We start from the raw sequence: 17,518 nt of genomic DNA on the forward strand, positions 1-17,518 counted from the left end.
AATTTAATATTGAAAGTGACACTTCATAGTTTTGGTTGATGTATGTGTGAGTCAGAGGAGCTGTAGCTTGCCTCAAAGCATTCAAATACTTCAAGCTGCTGCTATCCATCTTTTCATATCGATGATGTAATGACACGTACGTGAAAGTGGTTGCTTACTATGAGCCCACAGAGAATTATGAGCAGACTCGGCAGTTTCCCTCAGCTCCAAAGCACGTTTTAGCATCTTGCAGCTCATTGGTTTGGTTTTTACGGCCCGCAACTTGAATTTTTGGATAGAGTCTAAAAAAGCTCTAACCAGTGTAATTTCCAGACAACAGAGCTCAGATAAACCCACTGTATGCTACGTACCCAACACCAAATAACAGAACTATTTAGTTAGCGACTAGCCACTAGTTAGTGGAGCACCTATCAGCTAAAGAGCAGATATTATATATGCAAGCCTAACAGTTGTGTAACACCATTACACAATATACTGTACAACAGTGCCAACAGGATGTTTTCATCAGTCTTCCAAGAGCAGGAAACACAAGACAATATGCTGCCATTTTGTTCTCCAGATCCATTTACTATACAGAATCTCTGACCTTCTAAAAGGCTCCACAGGGATCTCTGAATTGAAGGGAGCATTTGTCTTTATAACGGCCCCGTGCCTGGCTCAAAGGCTGGTAAGGGTCTAATCTTCCTTCCATCAGTCTGTCTCCCGAAGATAAGGATAAACTGGGTAGAACTTGGCGGGAATGCCACGAATGTCAAACAGTACATGCCGAGGATCAGCGCAGCAATCGTACACAATGGTGCATTGTGCCAAACCGCCCCTCCGTCATCGGAGGGAAATGCACCTTAGAGGGAACAATCTGTGCTTTCCTGTTACAATGACAGTCACCAACGTAAAAAAACTCATACAAAAAGTGTTTCATGGTGTGAAGAACAAAAGGTTCAACATTTTGGGAAATACGGAAATTTGCTCTCTTTCTGGGAGATGAGAAGCTTGATACCAATACTTTGAGTTAAGTAGTGAGTTGGGGGTGGGAGGCTGAAGCTAGCTTAGCATAATGACTGAAAGAAGGAGGAAAGAGCTAGCCAAGCTTTCTCGAAATTTCAAAAACTTGCCAATTTTGTTTAATATAAATAGTACTGTGAAAATGACAATTTGTGGTTTTGGGGGGAGTTGCGTGCTGTAAGAATTTCTTGGTCTGCTCCACAGAATTATGCCACAAGAAATATAGACGACAACTACTGGCAACCAAGTGGGAAAAGAAGTTCAAGTCAGGCTTCAGCTTGTGATTCTGAGTTGGAAATGTGTTGCACCTTGTTGTCGTTAACGAAACTACTCCAGATATGTAAAATTGCAGACGTTGCTAGTTTAGGCTGTTTAAATGATGTGACTACAAGGTTAGCAAGAGGGACGATCCATCTCAGAATAATTGGTGCACACCCCCAAGTCAGAATAATGACAATTTCCCTGTACTTCCTTGTTCTTCTGCCAACAATGCGTGACTACAGCATGATGTTGCAGATAGATACACTGGGAAGAAATAGAAACACCACACAACTAAATGCTTATTTCTTTTTTTGTGCAGATTAAAGGAACGAGATACACTGTGTTAAAAATGTAGCTTAGCTTCCAGCGCTAAGCGAAGCTAATCTAGACATGAGAGGGGAATCAATCTTTTCATCTGACTCTCGGAAAGAAAGCAAATCTGCATATTTCCCACGAATGGCAAAGTACTTTACTCCACAGAGACCGAAGTTCTTTCTGAAGTTCTTTCTGAAGTTCTTTCTGAAGCAACTTTACTTTGTCTTTAAGGCCAACAAAGCCGCAGTATTATTATATTACAATTTTGCCTCGTGCAATATAATAATAGAATAACTACTGCAAATCCAAAGCAATTAAATTGATCATTCACATATGAAACGGATTGCCTTTTGGCAGCAGTGTAGTAGAGCACTTAACAGAAGAAGTTAAGTCCTGTCAAACATTAAACAAAGACATTACCTTTGGGCTTTGCTTTAATTCATGCTTTGGCCCTCTGCTAATGAAAACGCTGTATGCTTTTGTTAAATGATAAACATCAAGAAGAAAAGACTAGAGGGGTTCCAAAAAACACTCTGGTCGCTTGATTTTTTGCGAAAATCCACACTTTTGTTTATTTCAATAGGTGGATTGAGATCCACTTGGCTGACGGTCGGGAACGAATTAAAATGTTTGAGTAGAGTTTGATCAAAAGGTGGACAGAGTGAGTTTTGGAAAAAGCCCTGTGATGAAAACGTTATGAATGTACACAGTTAAAAGCAACGCCATTATGTTAATGTTGTACTTTACTATTTGAAAGTCAGGTTTTACGGTGATTTCATTTCTATCAGGGACTGTACACATAGACCGTCCAGAGAACCCTGAGAAACTCTCCATCCCGTGTACAGTGACTGCCTGTCGCCCAGCCTCATGCTGTGGTCCCCTGGCCTGGATCTAAGACTCCCTGTGGTTGTGGCTGTGGCTCCGGGCCCGGCGGCTCCGGAGCGAGCTGGCAGCGGCTCAGATCCTGGGCGGTGGCCCCGGTCGGGGCCCGCCAAAGCTCTGGATCGTCTCCGGCTGCAATCGCACACCGGGGTTCATCTCCACGCGGCGACGTTCAAAGAGCAATGGAGCGCCAAATGACCTCTGGCGGGAGGGGAAATGAGCGTCGTTAGCGGGGCCATTTGTATTCATGGCTGTATTACAAAAGCAGGGACGGTGGAGCGGGCCTTTGTGTGCTTTCATTACAGTCACAGCGCTCCGTGAGGAATCCACCCTCAGGCCTCCTAAAGCCATGTCTGAACTGAGCAGGATTCATTTGCTCGGTAATAAGATGAACCTGTCTGAGGTATTAGGTTCCTTCACTGATTAAAATGGGCTTTTAAAAGGGGGGGAGGGGAGGGGAGTGGGGGAGGTTAGGCTTGTTTTTGTTTATGTGCGTGCATGTGTGTGTGAATCGACTCTGTGTGGTCTCAGCAGTGAATTGTCACCTGAGGTAACCAAAGGAGAGTCGTGTTCTGTGGGGATTGGAGAGGAAAGAGGGTCGGCCCCGTCTGGCTCAGACCGGTTGCTTTCAGGACAGAAAATGTTAATAGGAGCGTCAAAAAATAATTCAGACGTGGATCTGCTAACGTAATCTAGCTGAAACCTTCACCCCACCTGTGGGGCACGGGAACAGCGAGGGATGTGACGCGACCTCGGCAAAGATCGAATTGGTGTATCGTTGAACATTTAAAGACAAGTCAAACAAAATGGCGGTTCAGTCCGATTGTCGGGCCACGTGAAACCGGCTGGTGTGTGTCGCTGTCAACCTACATATGAATAGCCCTTCCCCGTGTGAGCAATATGAGCTATCAGCCTGTCGAAAGGACAAAAAACTGCTTGCTTGGCTTGTTTTCACAATAATGAGAGCAGCTAGTGTTAATTAGGCGCTCTCAGAGCAATACATGTTTTGAAAGTCCTCCTCACATCCCAAAACCGCTTCCAGTGAGTTCAGCGGTAAAACAAGCTCAATAAAGCCACTAATCGCCATTAATTAATCGGCGGGTTTTCATTGACCGCACCGGGAGCTCTGCGCGGACGGTGGAGGAGGCAGGGACGCGGCTCATCGCGCCGCTGTGGTCCGTCTTTCAGCCAGACCAGTGTTCCCACTTGGAGCCGAGCAGCTCGCTGGAGGTTTTGGCAGCGTGGAAGCGCGGAAGCCAAAGGGCTGACTGCAGCAGTGCGGGCAGGCAACAACACGCCATTAACTACTGTACCTCGTGGCGCGTCGCTCTGCTGCACTGTGAAGGCTGAGCGGTGCGTGCCACGTTGCACGGCGCCACACATACGCCGGTGGTTGCAAAAAAATTGCATATCAAGTCCACTTTTGATGTGCTGCGCTGGAACCGTGCAGCTTTGTATTTAGTCGTTTTGGCTCATCAGTCCAACAGCCCACTATTGGTAACTGGGCACCCGAAATATCATGCATTCTGGTGCAGCAGAATGTGAGATTAGCTGTGGACAGACACAGAGGTGCACACTCACCGACACACACACACACACGCACACACACGTGACCTATCGCATGATCCTCCTCGCGTAGATGATAATAATAATAATCTGTTTGAATGAGGTCTTTTGACCTGTAGAAGAATTACAAAACAGGAAAGAGGAAGCGTAACTCCACTGATTGTGAGGTCGTCCAACAGTCAGAGCAGCCGAGGTATTACCATTAGTTCATCACATAATGTCAATAATTACACGATCAAAGTCAACGATTTAGTTCAGAACACTTGTATTAAAACATGCACTTCACAATAAAGGATCTAATGAAAAGGACATGAATAGAGATAAAATGATGCCTCCTATGGAAAAAACAGTCAAATTGAGGTTTGTAGACTCGCAAAAAATCATGCACACTCATTTCTTCAGTCTCTCGCCATGTTTTCCGTTTTTTACTTTAGCATATCAGACCATAGCTCCTTCTAGGAGAACATGAGTATGCACATTCTGACTTCCTGAATCATTCTTTTATCTACTTATCTACTTACTATAAACAGACAGACCTGTAAAACGGAGTTTCTCCACCATGAATCACACAAAAGCACTGCTGTGAATCTGTTTACCAGAGATGTGCTCATGACTTTCTTGGAATTAAGTCACTCAGCACGAAAAAAAAAAAGCATATAAAATGACTTATGGGTGATAGAAACTTTGTCAACTGAGACCAAAAACGACCGATTAGTCAACTTATCGACTAAGAGGGACCTGCTTTAAACGCACAGTGCGGTGTGAACGTCACACACACACACACACACACAAACACACACACGGTTTGTGTTTGGGATTTGTCTGTCTTGTGTGTATTGCTAACATTATTCTGGCTGAGAATGAAAACACACCGCTATCAACAAAATAATTACCTTCAATTAGCTCTAATTTATGACAAGGAGAGATTTGAATCAGTTCACACAACCATTACACGATTTGTTGTCGAGTTCAGAGACGTAAACAACAAGCTGAGCCACAACAGTTTGGCAGCGAACGTGAACAGATGAGACCATCTGCAGCCAATTCGGCTGCTCTATCATTACGGTCACATCGCCGAGGAACAAAATAAATATAAATACTCGACCCGCACAATGACCTGTGTGTCCGTCCTGACAACAGGTTGCATTGTAACGTCAGCTCCCGCTCCGCCATTACTCTCGCTCCGCCGTTACTCTCGCTTGATTTCACGCTGAGGCCGTAGACGCCGATAAAGAAGTTGTTCTGCGTGGAGTCGAGGCCCAAACACAGATTAGCTGTTCATTCCCCAAGACGGCTGGAATGAGGACGGGTGGGTTAACGCTCGGCGGCATGCAGTCCGTTAGCCGACTGAGTCGGAGCAGATATGGTGAATATTATCACTCTCCTAGCAGGGACAGGTGATGCCATGCTGGGTGTCGAGGTCAGAGCTGTAACAACCACACAAGAAGAAAAAGATGGTCGTCCTGCAGGTTCAAGGGAAGGAAGAAGTAGAAGTAAACTATTTTCACAATTCACCTCTAGTTGAAGCAAACATATCCATCTCTTTTTCTTTTATTCTCCAAGGCTGCGGTTGAATAGTCTTTTTTTGCTGAGGAAAGTTCCTAACTGAGTGAAATGACCGGACGTATTTTAAGTGGCAGCCATGATGAGAGCTGGTGGAATCCTCTGAATGCTAAGGAAAGGTGCTTCAATGCTTCCTGACATAGGGTGCGACTATATGACCACGGCCCAAGTGTGAGTCCGCTAACCAACTCGGCACCAATGGCTTCCATTGAATAATGCAGATGATTCAAAAATATTTGTTGCGTTTGTCATATATTTGGTTTCCATTAGTAGTCCGAGTAGAGCTGATGCAGGTTAACAGTCCGTGTGGAGAGCAACAGAGGCAGAACCCATCGCCTCTCGTCTGACATTAGCTTGTAAACTGGCTACTGATGTGGAGCATGCTAATGCTAATGTTAGCATTAATTTGGAGTCACGTTTCTGTCCACTTCATCAGAGTCCTTTTAGCTCAGTCTCCCCCAACTCCTGAGGGAAATGTCTGGCTCCTTAGCTGCAAAATGTAGCAACAGACTAGCATGTCCGACAGATCCTCGCTGACTTCGTCGAGTAGCGTAGAGTCGGGTTTGAGAGCATTTTTGCTGAAAACAGCTGCCTGCTGGACGCTAAACGTTCCACAGAGCTGGAGGGAAACTGCCGAGTCGGTTAATAATGACTATGGCGTCGTCACTATGAGCAACCCCGTTTATGTTACATGTAGACGGACTTTGTAAATACAAATATTTGGGTGTTTTTGAAGTACTAATGGCGTTCATAATGTAGGTTAAAAACAGAGGCATGAAGTCATCTTTTCCACCCAGATCAGCTGATCATCACATAACAGAGCAGTCTACTTAAATAGCCAGCTCCACGTGGCTCACTGCTGCAGGAGCTGCTCCCTGACCAGAGGACGCTGCAGGAGGATTTTCTTTCTTTTTTTATATTTCAGATCCACTCAAATGACCCAAAACAGTGCAAAAGGTGACAAGTCGAAACAACCCGACTCCGTCACACAAATTTCCCACCTTAATTAAGATAGGGTAAGTAGTATCCTTCATTCTTCTTTTTTTTTTCCCATGGCATAATTTCTCTGAGTGCAAGCGATGTCACATATATACACGGTCACGCACAATGCCCCCGAGAGAAGAGAACAGGAGTCTTTGTGCCGGCTCACCGAGGCGGTAAACACACTGCATGGGCAAATGCGTCAACACCAGCTCTCTCTCTCTCGCTCTCTCTCTCTCTCTCTCTCTCTCTCGCTCTCTCGCTCGCTCTCTCACCTGACCACTCTGGTGCCGCCTTTGTTGACCTGCATGTCCACCATACATCCCGAGTTGACGTAGGAGGCCAGGTTGATCTCTGAGAACTCGGCCTGGGGAACACAAAGGAGAAGAAATTGATTGTACGTCTCCTCCCACAACAACATACTGTAAAAGGTCAAGTTTGTCCCCAGTAATTAAACTCCCCGACTCTGTACTCGGATGCACAAAAAAGGACTTTCTGACAGAAACCTTCATGAAGTGAAAGTAAAAATGTTCTCTTGCGACATCCTTTTTTGACACGTGAAAGCCATGTGATGGAGCTCCAGCACTTTTAACTTGACAGTTTTCTTATTTATAAAGAAGAAGAAGAAAAAAAAAAAAAAGGACAGGAAAAGTACCTCTGGCCACTAAAGACAGTTCAGACAATAGATTCTTTCAGGTTGACTTCATTTTACGTTTGTGCATTTGCACAACAGAGAGAAAAAGACGAATCAGAGAGAGTTGGTGAGAGGAGGCAAATGAAGTTCTCCCCAGCCGGTGGCCTCCCGGACAGGGAGAGCCTTGTGAAAGGCCGTAGCCCGGCTACCCAGCGACTCAGTCAAAACTCCCAGAGATGTTTGAAAGGAGGGGCGGCGGTCGACTTCTGGGAATTAACTTTTCTAGACGGACGAGGACCAGACGGGGACAACTCAATTTTCCTGCTCGTGATTGTCGCCGTAGTCACCAGATCTATTGATGTGAACACTGCTGACCAGATCTAGCATTCATGGAATGATCGTTTCTTCTGTCTCATTAATGGTGGCGTCTTAAACTTAAGGTTTCTTACTTAATAGTAAAATTCTGTTTTGTTTGTCACTAAAAAGGATTGGGGTTTTTTTTGGAGTCTTTTTTTGTATTCAACCGCATATTTTTGTAAGTATTATTATACACACCGTCACTGTAGGAGTGTACTTCTGCAGGGTGTGTTAGCACAACATGACATCACCGTTGGGTGTGGTTACATGTCGGAGGCGCCTCGAACTCACCTTATCGTGCAATACTTCGCTTTATGACCAAATAGCTGCAAAACTCTAAAATTCACGGTAATCCCATCAGCCTCAGCTGTACGTCGGGTTAAGGGCAAAATTAGCAATTGTTAGCATGCTAACACGCGCGACCAAAACGATGAACACGGTAAACGGTTTAACAGGTAACATGTGCGACGCAAGGCTGCACTTGTTCTTTAATGTCGGCTAGCATCGGCCATGTTCCATGCTGTCTGGAGACGAAGACGACAGCGTGGAACAGATCATCAGTCATGAGATATATTCGGCAAAGGCCTTTCTATATCCCGTTTAGCACATTTACTCTGTTTCCACATCAAGAGAGCGTAAATTGAGGAAGTGTTATTGAATTCTGCATCGCCGTGGCTATTGGCTACAGGTCTCCATGTGTGGCTGCTAATACAATAATAGTTGAGTGAATGCTTAAGAAGCTGCTCTCCACTGTGGTCGTGGCCCACAGAGGACGGTTCAGGTCAGAGGGATGCTCGACAGCGGCCAGTTGACCACAGACATGAAGCTCTTCGTCTCAGAATGAGGAGTGACGCTAATGCAGTGGATGTAATGGGCCCGAAACAAGCAGCCTGCTGAGTCTGCGTGGAACAAAACTCAAATGTAATTTGACATGATGGTCGACTACCAAACACAACGCTACACAAAAACAACAACCCATGGCTGCATTTCATCTGCCTGTGAGTGCTCTAAACCCCTGAGTCAGCGATGGACCAGAATCACTGACTGCCTCTTAACGCTGCGGTGTGTAACGACGACATGTTGCTCAAAGCAGAAAACGTAATCAGATGACGACGCCATCGATAAAAGTGCCAAACTTAGACCAGGAGAGCAGCTTTGTTCATCAGCTCTTGCTGGTGATGTCACCTGTTTTGGAGGAAGCTACACTGGAAACTTCCAAGAAACTTAACATAAAATGATTTTTTGCGATTTGCACAAAAACCTTACAGCTGGCTGTTTGATAGCTGATCATCAGCTGACGCTGTGATGGCCTCGCGACAACACCACCCTGCAGCAAGCTGCTGCGCTGTGACGACTGCAACCCGAAAGGCAGCGTAGCGCGTCTCCTATAGATCAGCCTCAAGCTGAACCACGCCAACATGGATGGGGATGAAAGCAAATCCTCCAGCTGACCCTCGACTCAACCCGCCTCCTGCCAATTTGCATAGCGAGTTAAGTCAATTTGCTATCTACACGTTCTCATAATGTGATGAGCACTTGAGCCCGCTGTACCACGCTTCACAAAAGGCTTTCATCTACATGAAGAGGAAATATTATCGGCAATATTCCCTCAGAGATAATTTTCCCTTTCATGCGGCGCCGCGGCCCGTGTAAACTCTGTATGGGGGAGTGAGTTGCTTCTGAAAAGAATGTGCCGACATAATGAAACTGGGGTTTTGTTGGGGTTTTTTTGCCGAGAGAAGAAACAAACAACAACACCCACCTCTTTTAATTATTGTGTTGCACTCTCTGAGGAAGAGCAGGGGGGGGCGAGTAAATGCCGTAATCGTATTTAAGAAAAGGACGACGAGGCGCCACTCACACTCAACACGCTTCAAGGACATCCACTTGGCTCCTTTCCTTCTCTCGGCTCTTCTCTGAAAGAAACACCTGTGTGCTCGGCAGCACATGCCTCGCTAAACAGGACCGCGCGCTCTAACACTAACACACACACACACACACACACACACACACACACACACACACACACACACACACACACACACACACACACACACACACACACACACACACACACACACACACACACACCCTCCATCACTGCATCTCCTAAACAAATCCCATCCAAAAAAAACACAGGGGCCCTACTCTGACTTTTGCGGCAACCTGATAAAACCAGAGTGGGCAACATTTTGGCAAGGGCCGGGCCACTCCACGTCACCTCTGATTGGCCGGTTCTGGGTGAGAGGGGTGCTAACAACCGCTGTCATTGGGCGGTAATGGATGAAGCGGCTGGTGCGGGGCACAGGCCCAGAAGCCAGGACAGGAGGCTTTTTCACCGCACCATGGTTACCATCGCGGTAACGCATTCAGACGCTTGTCTCGGAGCAGCTCTCGCCCTGGGAAAGGAAAACAGGAAGTAATACATGGGGGCAAACTGCCTCCAGAGCTTGTTGAGCCGCATTCAGGCTGAATTAAGAATAGCTCTCAGCTAATCTGTTAGGAGGAACAGAATCGGGGAGGGCGGTACGTTTCCTCCTTACTGAACTCGTTCTGCTGTTGTCTGAGTTTCTGCCAGTCATTGCTCACTGATAACTCGCTCATTTGCAGTAATCCGAGCAAACTAGAAATGTAAAACACAGCGGGTGAAGCTAAGTACAGGTGAAGGCTGAAAGAGACGTCTCTAGGCAACATGTTACTATCAACTCTCATGAACTAAAGACACACTGTGAAAGGGATAAAGCTGTTCGACAATAAGGTGGACAACGCCGCGGTAGCGACCTGTCAATCACAATGCAGCCACGCCCTAAAGCATAGAGTCTGTTTGACTCTAAATGGACCATAATTTACTAAATACACATCATGCTGTATTGAAGAACACTTGAAACTATAGATTGAGACCATACACTCGTGTTTACAATGTTTACTGAGGTAATAAATCAAGAGGAGTCATTTTCCCATAGACTTCTATACAACCAGAGGAGTCGCCCCCTGGTGGCCATCAGAAAGAATGCAAGTTTAAGGCCGAGTGTGAGGCGCTGGTTTAGCTTAGCGACAGACATTTACAGGCGAGCCTCATTCATCCCTGCAGCGCTGCGAGCACTCTGCCGGAGCCATGTGGCCCTGTGGACAGTACAGTAAACACCGCTTGACAGCAGCTCCTCTGGAACCTTCGCGAGTATTTTTAGATTTGGACCAACATGTGTTCGCTGAGGTCCAGGCGGTTAAAGTGCCTTTTGTTTTGGTCACGAGTCAAATTGCACACAGGATCTTTTGTCCTTTAGCAATAACCGCTTGGAAGGACGGGTCAAGTTTACACTTCAGCTACATTCTGCAACGATTTCTGGGAAGACAACTTGTAAATCATCTAAAAATAAAAATGTAAATGCTTACTCATGCTGAATATTGAAAGAGCAAATATTGTGAAGAGGTTAAATGTCTTAGAATGTGAATTCAATGAATGAGAAAGAAAGAAGAGTTGAAACTATAAAAAATGTAATTGTAAAAAACAGATGGACTGCCAGTCCATGTCTCAGCCCATGAACGACACTGAAAAGTTGACGCATGAGCAATGAAAGCAGTCGAAGTGTTAAACTGACATTCTAGATAATTGAAGATTAGATGGGAATATACCAGGACAGAAATGTTGTGTTACAGAGAATGTAGACATAACATACATTGAAAATGAATCATAGAAAGCATACTTTACTGTGATTATGAAAAAGAGGACATCTAATCATAGAGGGAGGTATTTGACCTTGTTCCATTAATACAGTTGTCCCTTTCCTTGTACGTTTGGTCCCGAGTGGAAGACCAAAGTGGAAAAGCTGTTGATAAAATCGTTGCAGCCCAGATGGAGCCTCTTGTTGTGGTTTCCTTTTATCCAGAAATAGAGAATGTTCCGTGACACAATGTGCTTCTTTTACTGCCTCAACTCTTTAGCTTCAATGGGTCAAAACCTCGACCCACCAAGACCTGGATGGACAACTTCTTAAGATAAAATGTTGCATTAGAAGTAGCTGTTACTTTACTCCCAGATAGCAACGAATGCTTACTGGCAAGTGTTAAATTGACACATGAGAGTTAGACGAGCTACTCTGTCTTGTGTACAAATGTTGACAGAGAACAGATTGTGGTGATTTGAGCCTGCAGGGCAGCTGGTTTTTGTTGACCGCCTCTGATTATTTATTTTTTTGTTAGTAGACCTCTTGATAAGCTCACTTGAATCACACACACACACACACACACACACTGGTGCAATTGAGAGGCCTGAAGTACAGTGGACTATTCATGTGCAGCACGGGGGGATTACTTGCCGCTAATCACTACCACCTTGTACAACAGCGGAATCATTCGTTGAGGCACTAAATGCAGAGAGCCAGGACAGATGTTAAACGCAGCAGCTGGACCGGTCCAAACGTCTGCAGCGAGTACCCGAACCATATCGTTCGCCTTGGCGAAGTTCTGCCCCAGATGCCCCTGTGTCATGTGCGAATACCAGGGTGCGGATAACAAACAGCCAACTGCCTGTGAGCTGCCATGAGCGGAGCAGAAAGGAGGAAACATGCCTGCCGAGCAGATGTCGCCCAGCCCGACCCAAACCCCCCGAAGAACCGCCTCTTGTTCTTTCACAAACAACGGGCCCTTTCAAATTTAACGGCCTAATTTGTCCAATTGTGTAATTTGCCGTGTTTACGGCTGTGCAGGGATTGCTGGTAGCAAACAGTCAGTTTGTTGGCTGGGTGTCATCGTGTTTGTGATCAGCTGGGGGACATTTGTGTTGTATTTTTGAGGAGTATGAGTCATAACAAGCAGGACGGCAACTTTGGGTGCACAAGATGTCAGCTCCAGAGGCCCTCGGCTTGGCGCTGCCGCCATGCTGCCCCACATCTAAGACACTTCAAGGGGATCGTAATCCGAGCAGGACGGGCATTCCCGTTCAAATCAAGATAGCAGGACGGTCAGAGCGGCGGCCATTTTTCTGTGTACCGGCTGTCGTTGCAGAGGACAGTGATCGTTGTAGCTAGCGGGGGCTAACCGCTGTGTAAACCGAGTTGCGGCCAATCGCTTCCTAAGGTGTTAAATGATGCTTCGCTGCTAGAGAGGAGTTGAAGATTGCCGGATTTAGTTGCCTCATATTCTCCATGTTGGCGGCGAGTGGGACCAACTTTCCGGCCCCACTGAAGTGTGCCGTCACCACTACAACTAACAACAATCACCATTTTATTTTTGAACCAGTCAGATGACCACGGCAAACCGGTAATCTACGGTAATCCCCAAAACTCCAAAATCCTCTGAAACTCACCAGTAATCTGACATCTCTCACCACCTGTACAGCGACACCAAATGTCTTTTCCTGGCATACATGTGCACAACATCGTCGTGGAGCTGCATGAGCCATTATAAATGAGGGTCTCACGGTGAAGTGGTGCCGTTGTCATGTTGTGTCTGAGGCGGCCTTCAGTGAGCGAGAGACGATTAGATGAATTATTTGGTATTCTTTCCTGAGGATTATATATATTTTGGCGAGTACGTTCTGGGTCCAAGTGTGAATTGGCGACAACTAATCACAAACAATCCGCTGAGAGAAAAATCTTCCGTCACGTCTGGGGTTGACTTTTCCAGGGAGACTACATGACTTTTAAAAAAGGAGAAAGAAGACGATTTTCCTCTTACGGCGAACAGTCTCAAACAATAAAATGCACCTTTGCATCACGAGCATCTTATGGTGGCTAACGTTAGCTAACGTTAGCTAACTTTGACTTTACAAGTCACTGGCTTTCTAACCCTTTCCACGTGTGCTACTGTTACAGTGAGTTTTTTTTTGGCATTAGCCCTTGTGACAGTAAAAGTTACAGTCGCACTTTAAAAGCCTCCATCTTTCATTTTTTCTGATCATATCCATTTGGGCTACATTTAGCATGCATATTTGCATATTGACAGTAGCTGTGTGCCCAAAATCAGCCTGCCAGCATGACATGGTAAAAAAAGAAGTATATATATATATATATGTGTGTGTGACAGTATTTCTTTCTTTCTGTCTTAAGTTTTACAGTTTTCTCATGAGTCACAGGCTCGTGATGTATGAGCACTGACCTGATGCATCTGCACATTGACTCTCCTTTTATCCCACAAGGGATTAACTGACCGACTTCTAAACAACTCCCAGCTCTGGTCATGTTAAGAGTATTAGAGGCCTTTTTGTATTTGACTCAGAGGTTACATGTGAGGCCCTCTAGTCTCTGGCTGTGGTTTTCATTTGGAGTCAAGGAAAAGGTAAGCTGTTATACTGTGAGGATCGCCTGGCATGTTTTCATCCACAAGTACTACTGAACATGTTTTCATCATTTCGCCCCCAAAAAATAAAAAGGCGGTGAATTGGAGCCTGTTTTTATTCGTCACTCGGGAGCACAAAGCACAGCCACCGGCGCTCCCGTGAGCATCTGTTCAGCAGATAAAAAAAAAAACAGAGTTACCCGGTGGACACAAGACCTCAGACGTCTGCCAAACGGTGACTTCAATGTGGGCCACGTGAATGATAGGGAACGCTCCACAACAACGGGGCTCGTGAACTTGCTTGGGGAAGGTGCAGGTGGCCGGGCCGCCTTAATGAGAGACGGTGCATCGAAGAATCAAAAGGCGCTGTCTCTCTTTCTTCTTCAGCCTCCCCCCACCACCACCACCACCCAGCTGCAGCATCACATGCCGTGGAGTCTGCGCTGGACTCTGAAGATGGAACCTTATATGGCAGCAAGTAAGCCAGAGGAGAGTTATGTTGGTTGGGGAGCGCTGGTTCAGAGCGCTCTAAACAGCAGGAATATGACAGATGACAAGTCGGCATACGTTGGGCAACGCCTCAATGTCCATCCAAGATACTATTTTATGGTTTTATTAAAAACAGCCTTTAGAGCTCTTTTAAGCTCAAATTAGAGCTATAGTTACTATAGTAGGAAAATGGAAAATTCATAAAATTCAGGCAGCAGGTTTGAACTGATTATTATTCGTTTGCTGGGTAGAACGTGCAGCGGGTCTTCTCTGCTTTTCCTGTCATCCCCCCTGAAAGGGCTCGTCTCAGCGTGTCGCTAACTTTTCACACAGAGATCGTGTTTCCTTCGTTCCCGAGGCTCTCAGCGAGGCGCACAAACAGCCTACGAGGAGTCTGGCTGCTGAAGGCAATTAGCGGGTCGACTTGTTATCGCCGGCGCGGAGGGGCTTCTGGGTAAAGAGCAGAGGGTCCAAAGAGATGCAAGGAGGTCACAGTGGGAGCTATGGGTGAGGGAATCAACTTAAGTGGCCTAATTAACTCTGCCACATTCTTATGGACACCAAAATATGTATTTTCTAACCTAGATTTCATAGAAGAATCTCGCCTCTTACTCCAGCCCACTCCCGCTCCAGAAGGAGGATGTGACCACAACAGTAGAGAGTTGAGCAAACAGGCTATAAAGTCACCGGTCCAGCTTCCTCTTTTTTTTTTTCCCTTCCCTCGTAAAAACAAAACCCACCACTACTTTTCAAAGACGGCTCCCGGCGCAACAATGGCTTGCAGATGTAAAGCTGTTTCAGCTATTTGAGGTAAATTAGATGTTGTGTGCACACTGTAAACGCCGCGTGTCTAGACACTTAGCTCTGTGCATACTGTACGTAATATCGGCACTACTGTGTCCAGTTAAAAATGGGGCTACTTTAAAGGAACGCTTCAACGTTTGGGGAAACACGCGCTTCTTGGCTGAAGAAGATTGATACGTGTCTCACTGAAGGGATTGGCTAAGCCTAGCTTAGCATAAAGACTGGAGGTGTATGCATAGCAGTGTCGGTATTTTTACACGTCAGTCCGAGACATAACGTGTCAGTTAGTGTGCGTCGGAGGTGCTAGGAGGCGGATTTTAATACTCTGTGTAGAGCCGTTTCCCGCTATGCTATGCTAAGCTAAGCTAAGCTAATCAACCCCTGGCTATTAACTCCTACAGACATATTCTCGTCTAACTTGACTGGAAAGTCGCTGAGCATATTTCCCGAAATGTCAAACTTTTCTGTTACGGTAAAGTTTAAATGGATAACAATATTTCAAGTAGCTTATATTCTAAGGAGACTCATCACAGAGGGACAGTATCTATACTAGTGCAGTGCTCGTTCACTGATTGGCTCTTTGGCCCTATTGGCTCTCGGTATTGCTGCACTTTCACAGCTAACCATCTCATTAAAAAGGTGTAATTCAGCCAATTACATCATTTCAAATCGATTGGCTCACCCACAATGTTATTTCATTAAATGCAGCTTTTAAATTTCGCAGTTTTGAAATGATTCATTTGAATATCGAAACAGGCAGAATTTAGGTTAAATGCAGCATACCTGCTCCACCCGGATCTCATACTCTCCGTTCAGCTTCTTCCCCCGAAAATACTTCGCCCTGCAAAGAAACAGAAGACAAAACGTCAAGGAATTGACAAAAGAAACGATATATTTCATACATTGTGTGAGACCAATTTCCTTGATAATCTGCAGATGGAGACCTTTTGTATAAATGAGCGTATTGCAGTGATTAGGACCCGTGTGCTTCAACATGTGGACGCTCCGCTGCACCCACCGTACAGAGTGCATGTGCTCCAAACACTCCGGACGGTCAAAACAACCTTAAAATATCCTTTGTTTATTTCATCGAAGGAGAGCTGAAATCTCAACAGACCTTCCAAAATACCTTGTGAGCGGGCAAAATAATGACTCACTTTTTCCATAATTACGGAATCTGACCTTGCGGGGCTTCGGGTAAACAGAATCTCTCGGCAAAGAGTAACTCATGAAATAAGAGTGTTGTGAGTAGAGAGAAATCACGGATGACTTTCTGGTGGCTACATTGAATTGATATTTCTATATTCTGCTTCACACTGCTGTAACGGAGCCGTCTGACGATCCCACGGCAGGAACACGGGAGTCACCTGGCACAGATGTGTGTGTGCTTTTAAAAGGCCTGAATCTGTGAACTCCCGGTTACCGGCAGAGTTTAGAGACATGTGTGGAGAGACAAAGCTGGGAGTTTGTTTACAGGAAAACCACAGCGGAACATTTGACATGTGGTTCATTGAAGAGTGAACGTTGCACCATTAAAACTTGTTTGTTGGTTTGTTGGGGAGTTTTGCCAGCATGTCATCCCGTCAGGGGTGGAGTCAAAAACCAATCCGATTCCAATTCCTGTAACTTCAGCCGCGCACAATAGGGACGCACTTCAGGACCGATACCGAGTACCGATCTGATACCAGTGTTCAATTCATAAGCTGTATGCCTCACGGTGTGCAAGTGACTGAGATCGTTATTTTATGTTTAAGGCAAAATCCGGCTTGACTAGCTATGTTTGCAACTCTAGAAAGGAGTCACTAGAAGCCTTCTAGATCCTTACAATGCAACGGGGTTTATGGCAAATGAGGTCTTATTCGGAGAAGCACTTCTACTGAACGTATTCACTCGCTCTTACTTGACCTACATGTTCCTTTGACATCGACTTAAACACTGTAAAACAGAGAGCCTTGTTAGGTTCCGGATTACCGGGCTTTTTGTAGTTTACAGCCATGCTGCGTCCCAGCGCTCCGTCGGGCTCAGCGGTGAACTCTCACCCCTTGCAGGCGCGGGACAGTTAACAATCTGTCGGAGGGCTCCAGGCTGCGTCGGCGCTACATGCTGGAGGCCCTTGGGTTACTGGGACAGGCTGTTTGGGATTTAGAGCGCACCAAAACCACTTTATTTTTGCCTCCTCGCTGGTTTTCATGTCGCCGCGTCCGTCCTTTAATCGGTCATTACAGCACACGGAGGGGGGATCTCGTTCTTAACGTCTCCCTGCTGGTTCAGGTTCAGGTCTCTCGCCGTCTCGTTCTCTGTAATTTAGGAAGCCGTGAATCTTCGACTGACCTAAATACTAGACAGGCAATGCCCCCCCCCCCCATGTCGCTTGGGACCACCGCCCCT

General features: G+C 45.9%; 1 protein-coding gene across 1 annotated transcript in view; it reads right to left on the reverse strand.

The window, feature by feature from the left end:
• syn3 (synapsin III) overlaps nucleotides 1-17,518 on the reverse strand; it is a gene marked incomplete at both ends in the record, with an annotated part of 85,303 nt that overhangs the window by 54,127 nt on the left and 13,658 nt on the right. The window contains 2 exons of the mRNA XM_079183746.1: nucleotides 6,846-6,937; nucleotides 15,914-15,971. Of these exons, the coding sequence (XP_079039872.1) occupies nucleotides 6,846-6,937; nucleotides 15,914-15,971 (150 nt within the window). The remainder of the gene's footprint in view (nucleotides 1-6,845; nucleotides 6,938-15,913; nucleotides 15,972-17,518) is intronic.

Source organism: Pholis gunnellus (genome assembly GCF_910591455.1).
Source record: "Pholis gunnellus genome assembly, chromosome: 22".
Lineage (NCBI taxonomy): Eukaryota > Metazoa > Chordata > Actinopteri > Perciformes > Pholidae > Pholis > Pholis gunnellus.